Here is a 13222-nt window from a genome sequence, read left to right as displayed (position 1 = left end):
GAGCTCTGATCTGGACACCTCAACATTTTAGACATGAGAGATTTGGTTTCAGGTTTCCAAAATTGTCATATGCAACCACTGCCAGGATATGCCATTCTGAGTTCCACCTGTACTATTACTTTATCTAATTCTTTAAAATTTACTTTTTACTTAAAGCAATATTTTTGAAGATATATATCCCAAATATGATTAGAAAATAAGTGTCAATTGCCCTTGCAGCTCTGATGTCTTCAAACCTTATTGCCAATCCAACCAGGCCTCAGCAGGTAAGCCCTCTCTGCCCCCTCCATTAAGTGATGTTTAAACACAATTCCCAGCAGGCTTTGGGGGAGAACAAGTGAAGCTCTAAATTGACACCTGCCAACAGAGTGTGTTAGGAAAGCGTAGAGGTCAAAGAGATCTATCCCATGAAAAATATCACCAACAGTAGGAATAGAAACCTGGGTGCACTCAGCGAAAAGATGATGGGATTTAAAGCCGTAACACCTGCCTCTTTTACTAGTTGTGCGGTCTCAGGCAAGTAACTTAACCTGAGCCTCAGGTCCCTTTTTAATATTATTGGGACATGGCAATTTCTTATAAAATGAGTGAACCAACGAAGTGGTTAGAATAATAGGATTGCAAAATCACCTTACAAGCACTAAAGTATGTACAAATACTTATTATCTCACTGGGAATTAAGTTTTCTCACAGAATTTGGACACTATCATGAACAATGAGAGAATATCAAGAACATACCCCTTGGCCTTTACTCAGACAAACTGGAGGATGCTCTTGTTTCCCGTGATGTGGAAACATGCTAACCTGGAGAAATGAGCAGAGCAGATGTGGTTTGAGTGCTGGCACAGTGTGCAGAAAGCCCAGGTGCTCAAGGCTCCTAGAAAGGTCCCATAAAACGAGGACGGCAGTTTTTCTTATTACAGGATGACCATGCAGATCGTGGACACCACATTCATTGGTAACAACCCTGCTCTTCTAAAACTCACAACTCCACTGTGCCTCCCTCTCCTCTTCACCTCGCCCTCTCCACAGTACTTCAGTGTCACTGAACACTTCACCTGGGTCTCAGGGGCCTCTCCAGGAGCAAACCCTGGGCTCTCAGCTTCTTGACTGATACATACCCGGACGCCCTGGTTCTTCCCAATTCCTTTTTTGTTTCCAGGGGCTAATTTTTGTTCTACCTAGGGTCCTTTGGGTTGCAAATCAGGAGACTTACACTATCTTAGGCAAAAAGTAGTCATTTATTAACCTTTATAGAAGATAATGAAAAATTGCAAAGAATGGGGATATCGTTAGGCCTTGGGGGCAGCTGGAACTAGGACTTTTTCTCTAGCTTTGTCATTCGAATAAAAGTGCTTCTCTGCCTTTAGTTTCATTTAGACATGACTTAGGTAAGGATGTGGCTCCCTCCTGGATCGCCTGCCTGACCCCGGGCCGAGACAGATAGGAGTACGCACTTGGCTTGGCAGCCCTGGGAACCCCACGCGGTGGGAAAGGGAACAGCAGCTCCCACAAATAAGTGGCTCTTATTCCCAGAAGGGAGGGGAATGTGGGTGATGGGCATTGAGGAGGGCACCTGTTGGGATGAGGACTGGATGTTGTATGGAAACCAATTTGACAATAAAGTATATTTAATATTAAAAAAAAAAAAAGAACAGAGGGGCGCCTGGGTGGCGCAGTCGGTTAAGCGTCCGACTTCAGCCAGGTCACGATCTCGCGGTCCGTGAGTTCGAGCCCCGCGTCGGGCTCTGGGCTGATGGCTCAGAGCCTGGAGCCTGTTTCCGATTCTGTGTCTCCCTCTCTCTCTGCCCCTCGCCCGTTCATGCTCTGTCTCTCTCTGTCCCAAAAATAAACGTTGAAAAAAAAAATTAAAAAAGAACAGCTAATGTCCTCAATCGCTCTCTGATTGCAAGGACTCCACAGGACAGAAATCGTGCACAGACACTTGTATATTGAGTTATACTGCGGCTTCTTAGGTTCTACATTTAGGACTCCTCTAATTGTCATATTTTTCAGCCCAGAATATCGCTCGTGGGCCCACAATTCACAAAGAAAAAGCAGATGACAAAGGCACCTTCTTGGGGAGTGAGGGTAGTAGCAGAAGGTGGGCATAGTGTGGAAAAGCAATTGTGGAGAATGGAGAACAAGTTTACCAGGAAATTGTACTAGAGTTATCAGATAGTGCTGAGGTAGGTGCTATAAACTGAATGCTGTGTCCCACCAAAATTCATGTTGAAACCTAATCCCCAGTGTGCTGATGTTTGGAGGTGGGGCCTGGGTGACTGGATCATGAATAGGGTTAGGGCCCTTATGAAAGAGACCTCAGAGAGCTCCCTCACCCTTCTTCCATGTGAGTACATAGTGAGTAGACAACTGTTTATGAACCAGGAAGTGAGACTCACGGGACACCGAATCTGTCAGCACCTTGATTTCTCAGCCTCCACAATTGTGAGAAGTAAATGCCTAGTTTCAGCCCCCCAGTTTATAGTTTTCAATAGCAGCCCCAATGGACTAGGACAGTAGGTAAATGTTTACATGGATTTATAGTAAGGAGATCCAATTTGTCTTACATGTCCTTTTCTCTAGCAGCATTTGGCTGCTTATTGAGGGAAATATGGAAAAACTGATTGTCGTCATGTTTGTAACAGGGTGGGGAAATCTCCTTGACTTTTCTATGTATGGTATAAATGCAGAAGAGGAACAGAGTTCAGGGTATTGGTAAAGTACACATATTACCCCTAGTAATATTATGTATTGTGGAATCTCAGCTGGATATAAAGAGACATGGATTAGGTGAAGGCAGATGAGAGGGAGGACTGGGGGAATCCCACTTATGTCAAAAGAACAGTGTGTGTGTGTGTGTGTGTGTGTGTGTGTGTGTGAGAGAGAGAGAGAGAGAGAGAGAAAGAGAGAGAGTTGAACAAAGTAATACCAATATGTATTTATCTGTATGCACAAAGAGAAAACATATACATTTCTTAATTAGGGTAGCCCCTTCACTTATAAAGAAATACTCTTACTCAAAAAGGACACACACAAAATGATGTAGATATGATACAGTTTATTTCAACACACTAACCCAAAAAAATAACAAAACAACCTATTTCTTTGGGGAAAAAAAACCCCAACATTCTACATATTCAGGGTTGGCTTGATTGACCACAATGCATTTTAGCAAAAAGACTTAGGTACACCACACCTAATAAAGCTCTCTATATACACAGTAAATACCAAATAGCTTTGCTAAATTACCAGACATTTGGAAAAAAACAAAACATTATTATAAAAGAATCAAATGCACTAAGTTAACAATCTTGTGAACTTAGAAAAAGACTTGAATTGTTGTATTTTTATCTGTACAAAAAAAATCAATCTCTATCCTTCCATTTTTACCTATATTTTCCTTAGGCCCCAAATTTGAAAGCTTAAATCCTTTCTTTCTAAGGCCCTGGGAATAACAAGTTTTCCTTCAAATTTACAGTCATCTAAAAAGGAGATTATCTAAAGGCTGGGAAAAACAAAGAAAAACGAGATTTCACTTCTGTACCACTCATGCAGATTCCACTGAGAAGAGCTCCTGAGTTGGCTACCAATTCATGCCAATTTAGTTCAAAAACATAATACCTGATTATAGGACTAAACTGGCTTTTATGCAGCTCAGGAACAGATTTCTTTATCACTGAAAATCAGTTAGCGACATTAAGCCCTTAGCTTAATCCATGCAAATGCAGTATGGGAATTCTATGACATGGAAGTTAGCATATTTAAATGTAAAATGCAAAGTTATGAATATTAAATAATATGTGTTTTAAATATGCAAACTGCTATGTTTTCTCAATACAGTTGACCCTTGAAGAACATGGGTTTGACCTGCACAGGCCCACGTATATGTGGATTTTTTTCAATAAATAGAGTATAGTACTGTAAGTGTATTTCTCTTATGATTTTCTTAAAAACATCTTTTCTCTAACTCACTTTATTGTAAGAATACAGTACACAATACATATAACACACATAATATGTGCTAATCAACTTGTTTGTGTTATTGGTAAGGCTTCCAGTCAACAGTAGGCTATTAATAGTTAACTTGTGGGGGAGTCAAAGGTTACATGTGGATTTTCAACCGTGCAGGGATTTGGTGCCCCTAAGTCCCATGTTGTTCAAGGGCCAACTGTAATCACTTTTTATGAATAAAAAATAAAATGTCAAAAGAAGAAGAAAATGTTGATATTCCAAAATGAGACACTAAGACATGACTCGAGTAAGCTTATAGGTAAAAACAATTGTTTATTATTGTGTGTAACTGAACAAAAAAATAGCCTTCTCTGAAAGCACTGAATCAAACTGTCTTCCCAAGTCCTTCCAAGTCATGATTCTACATACTACAATGAAGTTATTTTTAATAAGTGCTGTCATGAACTACAAGTTTATACATTCCTAAATAACAAACTTAACTTTACTATAGCAATGACTTAAGTACATGTGCTATTAAAAAAAACTTGTAAACATACTCTGAATTTCTTTACCTGTGAGATAGTATTAAAAGGCAATTCCACAATTTCTTCATTCCTTAAGAACTAGGAACCAAAATATTAAACATAATAAATAAATATGCAACCTGAAGGCCTGGAAAAGGATACAGAACACTGAATATAATAAACCAGTGTATTAAAAATCCAGTATTTCAGTATTAAAACTTCTTCATCTCAACAGTTAGGTTTATTGCTACTATAAATAAGCTTCATATTAAGGCACCTGTCATTACCTATGAGAAAGATCTGGATTCAAAACAAAGGGAATATGCACTGAAAACTTTTTTCTTTCATTCCAATATTATTGCAGATATTCTCAATTTATAATGTTAAGTGTTTCTACAGTAGTATACACATCTTTGAGCATACTACCTGAATATAGGTAAATAATTTACATAATACCTTAATAAAGTACATGATACCTGAATGAGAAAATAGGCAAAATCACATCAAGATGGATGTAAAGGACTAAATACAAGAAAGATGATAATCTCTAGGGAAAAAGAATTCTACTGCAAGGACAGTGATAAGAGCCCACCTTGGCCAAGTCATTTAACTTCCCTGAGCCTCACTCTCTCCTAGCAGTAAAATGTCAATATTAGCTGTCAAGCTTATAAGGCTGTTGAGTGATCACGTGATATGATGTAAAACCAGCTGGCCAACCATGAAGCACTGAACAAACTGAACAAATGGCACTGTCATAGGCCGAAATATCACAGGCTTCTGACAGTTTCCCTAACAAGGTTATGGCCTGGTCCTCTTGCATCCACTTGAGAACTCCCATTTTCAGTCATTAGAATGTTGCTGAATGAATGGAGCAAAAACTTATGCAAAGTGAAAAATCTCTAAATTCTAGGTTGCAGAATGTTATAAAGCAGTTTGCTGTTAAGTGGGGAACCACACTGTTTTGGGGGCTCAGGCTACCTCTTGGCTCTTCCTAACGGTAAAGAGGGGTCCATGGCCTTTCCTCACTGTCTCCTCTGCAGAAACCTTTGTCTCCCTTGCCATTTGCTATTGTGCAGGACGCATAGTTCCATTAGGACTCTACCTTTTAACAGCATTAAAGAGTTTGAAGAGCATTAAAGAAGCACAGCTGAGGTCAGTCTCAGGTACGTTACTCAGCTCGGCACAAATATGAATGGTTTAGTAAATCCCTCCAGGTCTCCTTTGCCTAGTCCACAAGTCCTTCCTCTGTGTACAAAATGGTTCTAGGGCAGCCTTTTCCAAACTATATTCAGAGGAATACTAGTTAGGTGAGATGTTAACAGGTAAACTACAGACCTTTGTTAAGTAAGTCTGGGATATGCAGGGAGAAGTAAGTTTTATGTCCTGAAGAATTTCTCTCTTTGATGTACTGACTATATACTTCAAAGAGGAAGAAGGGAGGATAGCATTTCCCAGGTTCATCTGACCACAGAATCCCATTTTTCCCCACAAAATATCTAGAGGGGCTCACAGCTTTTAGAACATTCTTGGGGAAATGCTATTCTAGCTAATTCACCCAAGGTTTAAACATTTCAGGGCTAGCTATGTCTGGCAATTGTTACCTTTTTGATTTCTAAAGGAGCAAAATCATTTTACTTACAAGGTCAACTGCCAGGCTGATCTCCCGAATTTCACTTCATAAGTGTCCTGCCCAAAGCAACTGAGAACTAAATTTCCTTTACTACATGCTGAGGAATTTGAAGAAGCAATTCTCAAGTTAATGAGAATTATAATTTTTAAATGAAATCTTTATATTCTCCCTCAAACATTAAAATATAAAGATCTAATTCTAGATCTTAGAACCTAGAATCAAAATTACTTTGAGGACAGGGGAGAATTTTATCACATCACCACCATAATTAAGACTGTTAATAAGTAGTAATGGTGGTGGTCGTGGCTAAGCACCTATTTTGTAGGTCAATCCTCATATCCACATGATAAATTTAGGAGCTACTATTACACCCACTTTAAGGATACATACATTGAGATTTAGAGAGATTAACTGACTTTCCAAGGATCACACAAAGCAGTAAGGGCAGAATCTCAAATCTGACCCCTCACCTCATGCTCTTAATCACTACATAACACCATCTTATATTTTCGTGACAAAACAATAGAATTGAAGTCACATCCTGAATGTCAAATGGGAAAATTAGAGTGTATTTCTATAAATCCAACTTATTGAAATTTGGTTTTGGATTTCCTTTTAAGCAAACTTTTGTTGCCTAAGGGAGCTACTTTGTTTTTTTGTTTTGTTTTGTTTTTTTTGTTTTTTAAAGCAGAGAAAAACAGACTGCTATTTACCAGTGATAGGTTTATCTATGGGGAGAGTTCTAAAAATCTGCATCCAGGGTGAAGACATTATCTGTAGTTTCTGCCATAACTGCAAAACGTTGATACTCTGCAACTCGTTTCTCAAAGAAATTTGTTTTCCCTTCCAAAGAAATGTTTTCCATAAAATCAAAGGGATTTTCTGCCTGAAAAACCTAAAAAGAAAAGAAGTGTTATTAGACATTCTGAAGAAGCCAAATTACACCCATAAGAACAACAACACATAACAAGGCTTCTCATTAAATACAACTTAAGCTTACATTTCCATGCTAAGAAGTTAAAACCTATAATTTCTAATTACCATCGCATATACAGTACATTGTAAAGTTCCATGAATATCCAATTATGGTGAATACAACATGACCACTTAGTATGTATTTACTGTATGTCTGATAGTATTTTAAGTGCTTTATGTATACCAACTCATCAACAATCCTTTCTGGTAAGTATCATTATTATCTCCCTTTCGTAGATGAGGAAACGAAGGTAGAGGTTAAACAACGTGCTTAAGGTCACAGAGCTAGAAAGTGGCAGAGCCAGGATTCAAACCCAGGTAGATTGGCTGCAGCCTCCACCTGTTATGTCATGTGAGAAGCACACGACTTTATGAAATTCAGGTATATTATCTCTGATAAAAAAAAATGAAAAATAACTTAAAAGGCAACTGAGTTCAAAGGACCAAATTATGACAGTTAATGTCTTCCTAATAACCATTTGTATTTAAAAGTATAAACGTTTGGATGCACCAATCTCACTAAATAAGTAAAAGGTAAACAGGTTTCTTTTTTATTTTTATAAGCTTATTTTATTTATTTTGAGAGAGAGAGAACACACATGGGAGGGACAGAGAGAAAGGGAGAGAGAGAGAGAACCCTAAGCAGGCACTGCACTATCAGCAGGGAGTCCAATGCGGGTCTCAAACTCACGAACCATGAGATCATGACCTGAGCCAAAATCAAGAGTCAAGACACTTAACCTACTGAGCCACTCAGGTGTCCCATAAGTTAAACAAGTCTTTAAAAAAAGTATTAATGCAAAAATTACAACACAGACCCATGAGGATTTATGAGGGTAACATATATATATACATATTAAATCCAATTAAAGATAATCCTATTAAATACCTGCAATTATTACAAGTAATTTATTGAACTTATTAATTCTAAGATTTATCAGCTTCTTCCTTCTGTTATGAATTTCAAGTTTCAAAGGATTTTGCAAAACAAATTTGTTCATGCAAAACAAGGCTGTCACAGTAATTTTAAAAAGTAGACTGTAGACTGATGTGATACAAATGCTTTCAATGAAATATAGTATTTTAGTGGTCTTACTAACATTTTAGCTAGTAGTAATAAATTTTTAAACATCTTACCTTTGAGAATCCAAGTTCCACAAGTAATCTGTCAGCTACAAACTCAATATATTGTTTCATCAAAACACAATTCATTCCAATGAGGCCAACTGGCAAGGCTTCTGTTAGAAACTCCTGAGATACGAACAAAAACAGAATCAAGTACAAAGACAGAACAATAAATAAGTATTTTCCAAATAAAAACAGGGTATTAGTTTTAATCTTCTAAGTCCCTGAGGAAAGTTCACTAGGGTAAATTCTTTCAACATGGCAATATCCATTTGTTTAAAAATGTTTGGGGTTTTATTATTCACAGTATTTCACATTCTCAAACAGCCAAAGTAAACTGAAACTGACAAATTACTTATATTTTACAAAGTAGTATATATAGGACCTAAATTCACAGACTTTCCAGAGAGAAAGGAGGGCACACTTTGTCCTGAAATATCCGGAAAAAGATTCACCAGAGATGATCACTGTGGGGAACATGGTTATGGAAGGGGATTAGGAAAGAGAGAAACACATTTAACAAAGAAAATGAGAAAGAGAAATGGATCTGGGGGTTAAACTGAACTCCAACTATATTGAAAGACAGTGGCAAAGTGTTAATCGAGAAAAAAACAAAAATACTAACCATTTGGATTTAGTTCTCAAAATGATTAAAAATACTAAAATGAATTTCATTCCTTTTCACCCCTCCCAATATGAAAACTATGGCTATTGAACTGTATGGTATTTTTTTTAAAGAGTCAAAAGTTTTTATTTTATTTTTAAACTAGTTCTTTCAAATGATAAAAACATTAAGTGGAACATCCAGGTCTTTGTAGTCAGAAATTTTTACATTCTATAAATTTTTACTATTTGTGAACTCATTGACTTGTTAATTCTATAAATATTTGGTGCATGCTTCAAGCTAGATACACTGCTTGGTTTTGAAAATACAAAACAAAGAAGAAACTATCACTTCCCTCCAGTAGCTGAAAATCTAAAAATATAAAGCTGAAATGATTAAAATAGTTTGCTATGGCACAGAATGTGACAGATCAAAGGGACAGAAAAAAAAATCCTGAAATAGGTTTTAATATACATAAACTTTAATATATCACATTTACTTAGTAACCAAATTATAAACTGACATAATAATTGAAATGCATCATCTTTTCATAACATACATACATAAACCTTAATGTATAACATTTACTTATGAACCAAATTATAAATTGACATATATACATAAACCTTAATGTATAACATTTACTTATGAACCAAATTATAAACTGACATAATAATTGAAATGCATCATCTTTTCGTACTGTCAGGTTGACTATATAAAGTTACTGATATTTGCTTTGGCTTATAAGTGGCAATTTCAAATGAGTCAGCCTAACACAATAATTACAAACATCAGAGAAAAAGAGATGTGCTAATCATATAAGCTACCCTGCTTACCTGCTCAATTTCAACAGCATTAACAATGATCTCCCTGACCCTTTCTTCTGATGGCTTATTTACTAAGTATTGAAACATCAGGCAAGCAAAGTCACAGTGAAGTCCCTAAAATAGAAGAAAAGTACCACTGTCAAAGAACGTCTAATTTTCACACAGTCATGTGTCAGGCATCATATAAGTAGGTTCTAGGAATGCAACACAGAACTTATGGAAGATAAAAGAATTCACAGTACCAGGAACTACTTTCCTTCAAATCTCATTAAAATGCCAATTATAATAGCCTATCATGAAAATTTTTCAGTGCCAGCCAATCTTAATTCATAAACATGACAGATGAATTAATCAACAACAACAATAAAAATCTGCAACCAGGGGCGCCTGGGTGGCTCAGTCGGTTGAGCGTCCGACTTCAGCCAGGTCACGATCTCGCGGTTCGTGAGTTCGAGCCCCACGTCGGGCTCTGGGCTGATGGCTCGGAGCCTGGAGCCTGCTTCCGATTCTGTGTCTCCCTCTCTCTCTGACCCTCCCCCGTTCATGCTCTGTCTCTCTCTGTCTCAAAAATAAATAAACATTAAAAAAAATCTGCAACCAAAATCGTTTCAGAAAGGAAAACAAAACAAGGGCTAGAATGAAAATTCATTAATTTCTAATGTATAATAAAATTAAAAATCATTGAAAATAATAAGTATTTAAAGAAAAAGGTGAGGGGTACCTGGGTGGCTCAGTTGGTTAAGTATCCAACTTTGGCTCAGGCCATGACCTCATGGCTCATGGGTTTGAGTCCCCTTTCTGGCTCTCTGCTATCAGTGTAGAGCCTGCTTTAGATCCTCTGCCCCCCCACCTCCACTTGTGTTCTCTCTCTCTCTCTCTCAAAAATAAACAAACATTAAAAATAATAACTAAAAAAATAAAGAAAAGATGAAACTCATGAGATTTCAGAAAGACATTTATCTTAAATAAGAACAGCTCAAGATAAAAATAAATTTAGTGCAATGAAAATGGAGACTGAAGAATTAAGAAAACCATTTGAAGCTATACAAAGTAGAAATGACACTGCAGATAACCAAAGAAAATAAACTTGTGAGATACCTTGAGAACAGAATGGTTATGCAAATACAAGAAATCGTAGAGAGCTTTAAATAGAGAACAGAGCAAGGAGATCCAACCTACAGTGATCAGGATTCCAAAACACAGAACAGATGGTAAAAAGCTGAAAACAACAGGAGTAATTGCAAAAAGTCAAAAGAAAAAGAGAGAGAGGCTAGAGACAGAGAAAGATGATGCAGTGCCAAACAAAATTAAGCTAGAGACTGACCTCAAGGCAGAGTCAATGAACATTTCTAAACTGCAAAGAAAAAGAAATAATTTTGTAGGAGGAGGAGGGGCAGAAGGCGGAGGAAGGAATGTGCACTTTAAATCAGAGTTTACTTGGGTTTTTCTAAATAAATCAGCAAAAACCAAAGACAAATTAAAGATAAGACTCAAATCAAAGGTTGTATTCCAAGGATTATTTACCTAGTTATCATTCCCAGAAGAAACCATCAGAAAAAAGCCCCTTTGAACAGCTAATCTTAGAAGATTTGCTAGTCAAACATTTTTCCCAGACTGGACTCAAGAGGATACTTCAAATTACCAAAGGCTGAATTTCAAATAAACTGTGAAAGCTGTTACAGAAAGTGTTGATTAGAACTGAGAGCTAGCTACCTATTACAAAGATGAGGAAATCAAAGGTAGGCACTCATTCTGCTAAATCAACAAGTAGATAAAATTAATTTTGAGGTTTAAAGTAATTCCAATAAAAATTTCAATGGGATTGTTTCTAGTTAAAAAATTATGGAGCTCCTGGGTGGCTCAAATGGTCAAACATCTGACTCTTGGTTTCAGCTCAGGTCATGATCTCACAGTTCGTGAATTAGAGCCCCACATCGGGCTCTGCGCTGACAGTGTGGAGCCTGCTTGAGATTCTCTGTCTCCTTCTCTCTCTCTCTGCTCCTCCCCTGCTCTGCCTCTAATTCTCTCTTTCTGTCTCTCAAAAAAAAAAAAACCAAAAAACAAAAAACAAAAACCCCACATTAAAAAAAAATCTAATCTGAGGGGCACCTGAGTGGCTCAAACAGTTAAGCGTCTGACTCTTGGTTTCAGATCAAGTCAAGATTTCAAGGTTTGTGGGTTCAAGCCCCATGTTGAGATCTGCACTGACAGATGGAGACTGGTTTGGATTCTCTCTCGAGCTTGCTTGCTCTCTCTGCCCCTCCCCCGCTCACACACATATGGGTACTCTCTCTCAAAAAGTAAATAAACATTAAAAAAATTAATCTGAGATGAGAACTTAATTATTTGAGCTACCAAAAAGATATAATTATGTAATGTGATAGAGGTCCAAATTATTGTTACAATGGCAATCGTATCACAACAGAAAAATGTATAAAATTAATATGTTACATATCTTAAGTTTGCACAATATTGTATGTCAAATACATTTCAATTAAAAAACTAATCTGGGGTGCCTGGGTGGCTCAGTCGGTTAAGCATCTAACTTCAGCTCAGGTCATGATCTCATGGTTCATGAGTTCAAGCCCCACTTGGGGCTCTGTGCTGACATTTCAGAGCCTGGAGCCTGCTTTGGATTCTGTGTCTCCCTCTCTCTCTAGCCCTCCCTCACTTGCACTCCATCTCTCCCTCAAAAATAAATTAAGGAAACATTACAAACTTAAAAAAAAATTAATCCTTAAGAATATATGGGCAGAATCTTATAAGAACAATTTTAATAGGATTTAAATTTTCTTTTTTTTTAAAAATTTTTTTTTTTTAACGTTTATTTATTTTTGGGACAGAGAGAGACAGAGCATGAACGGGGGAGGGGCAGAGAGAGAGGGAGACACAGAATCGGAAACAGGCTCCAGGCTCTGAGCCATCAGCCCAGAGCCTGACGCGGGGCTCGAACTCACGGACTGCGAGATCGTGACCTGGCTGAAGTCGGACGCTTAACCGACTGCGCCACCCAGGCGCCCCAGGATTTAAATTTTCAATAGGATTTAATGTTATGGGATTTATCCTAGTAGTTATCAAAACATAAAAAACAACAATTAAAATTGTTTGGCATGGAATTTGATAGATAGGTTAATGAAAAGAAAAAATAGTCCCCAAACAGATTTTAGTACACTTAAAAACTTTAATATATAATAAAAAAGCCATCGCAAGTCAATGGAGAAAGATGGATTACTTAACAAAAAGAACTAGAAAAATTTCCTAAGAGTGTGTGAAATAAAGTTAAGTTAAATTCTAACTTATCCTATTTTTGTACCAAATTCTATACTTATACTAGACAAATTCCAATTGTATTAAAGTTAAATGTTCAAAAGTCAAGAGGAAAATATGTGTGATTATTTAATTATCTCTGGAAGTGGATCACATCAATTCCAGGGTTTTATATGTTAAAAGAACAAATAAAATTGAAAAGCAAAGGACATGGCACAAAAACAGACACTCAGATCAATGAAACTGAACAGAGAACCCAGAAATGGACCCACAAACGTATGGCCAACTAATCTTTGACAAAGCAGGAAAGAATATC

At 37.1% G+C, this 13222-nt stretch overlaps 1 protein-coding gene across 1 annotated transcript in view; it reads right to left on the bottom strand.

Annotated features, from left to right (window-relative positions):
- Positions 1-3046: 3046 nt before the first annotated feature.
- RRM2B (ribonucleotide reductase regulatory TP53 inducible subunit M2B) overlaps positions 3047-13222 on the bottom strand; it is a 36845-nt gene continuing 26669 nt past the window's right edge. The window contains exons 7-9 of the mRNA XM_047088991.1: positions 9649-9753; positions 8221-8334; positions 3047-7003 (exon numbers count right to left, since the gene is read on the bottom strand). Of these exons, the coding sequence (XP_046944947.1) occupies positions 6851-7003; positions 8221-8334; positions 9649-9753 (372 nt within the window). The 3' untranslated portion in view covers positions 3047-6850. The remainder of the gene's footprint in view (positions 7004-8220; positions 8335-9648; positions 9754-13222) is intronic.

The sequence above is a fragment of the Lynx rufus genome, unplaced genomic scaffold (assembly GCF_022079265.1).
Source record: "Lynx rufus isolate CCGP_SWC_20201006 ecotype Redwood Valley unplaced genomic scaffold, mLynRuf1.p SCAF_26, whole genome shotgun sequence".
In the NCBI taxonomy this organism is placed as follows: domain Eukaryota; kingdom Metazoa; phylum Chordata; class Mammalia; order Carnivora; family Felidae; genus Lynx; species Lynx rufus.
This window is presented reverse-complemented; position numbering and strand designations above follow the sequence as displayed.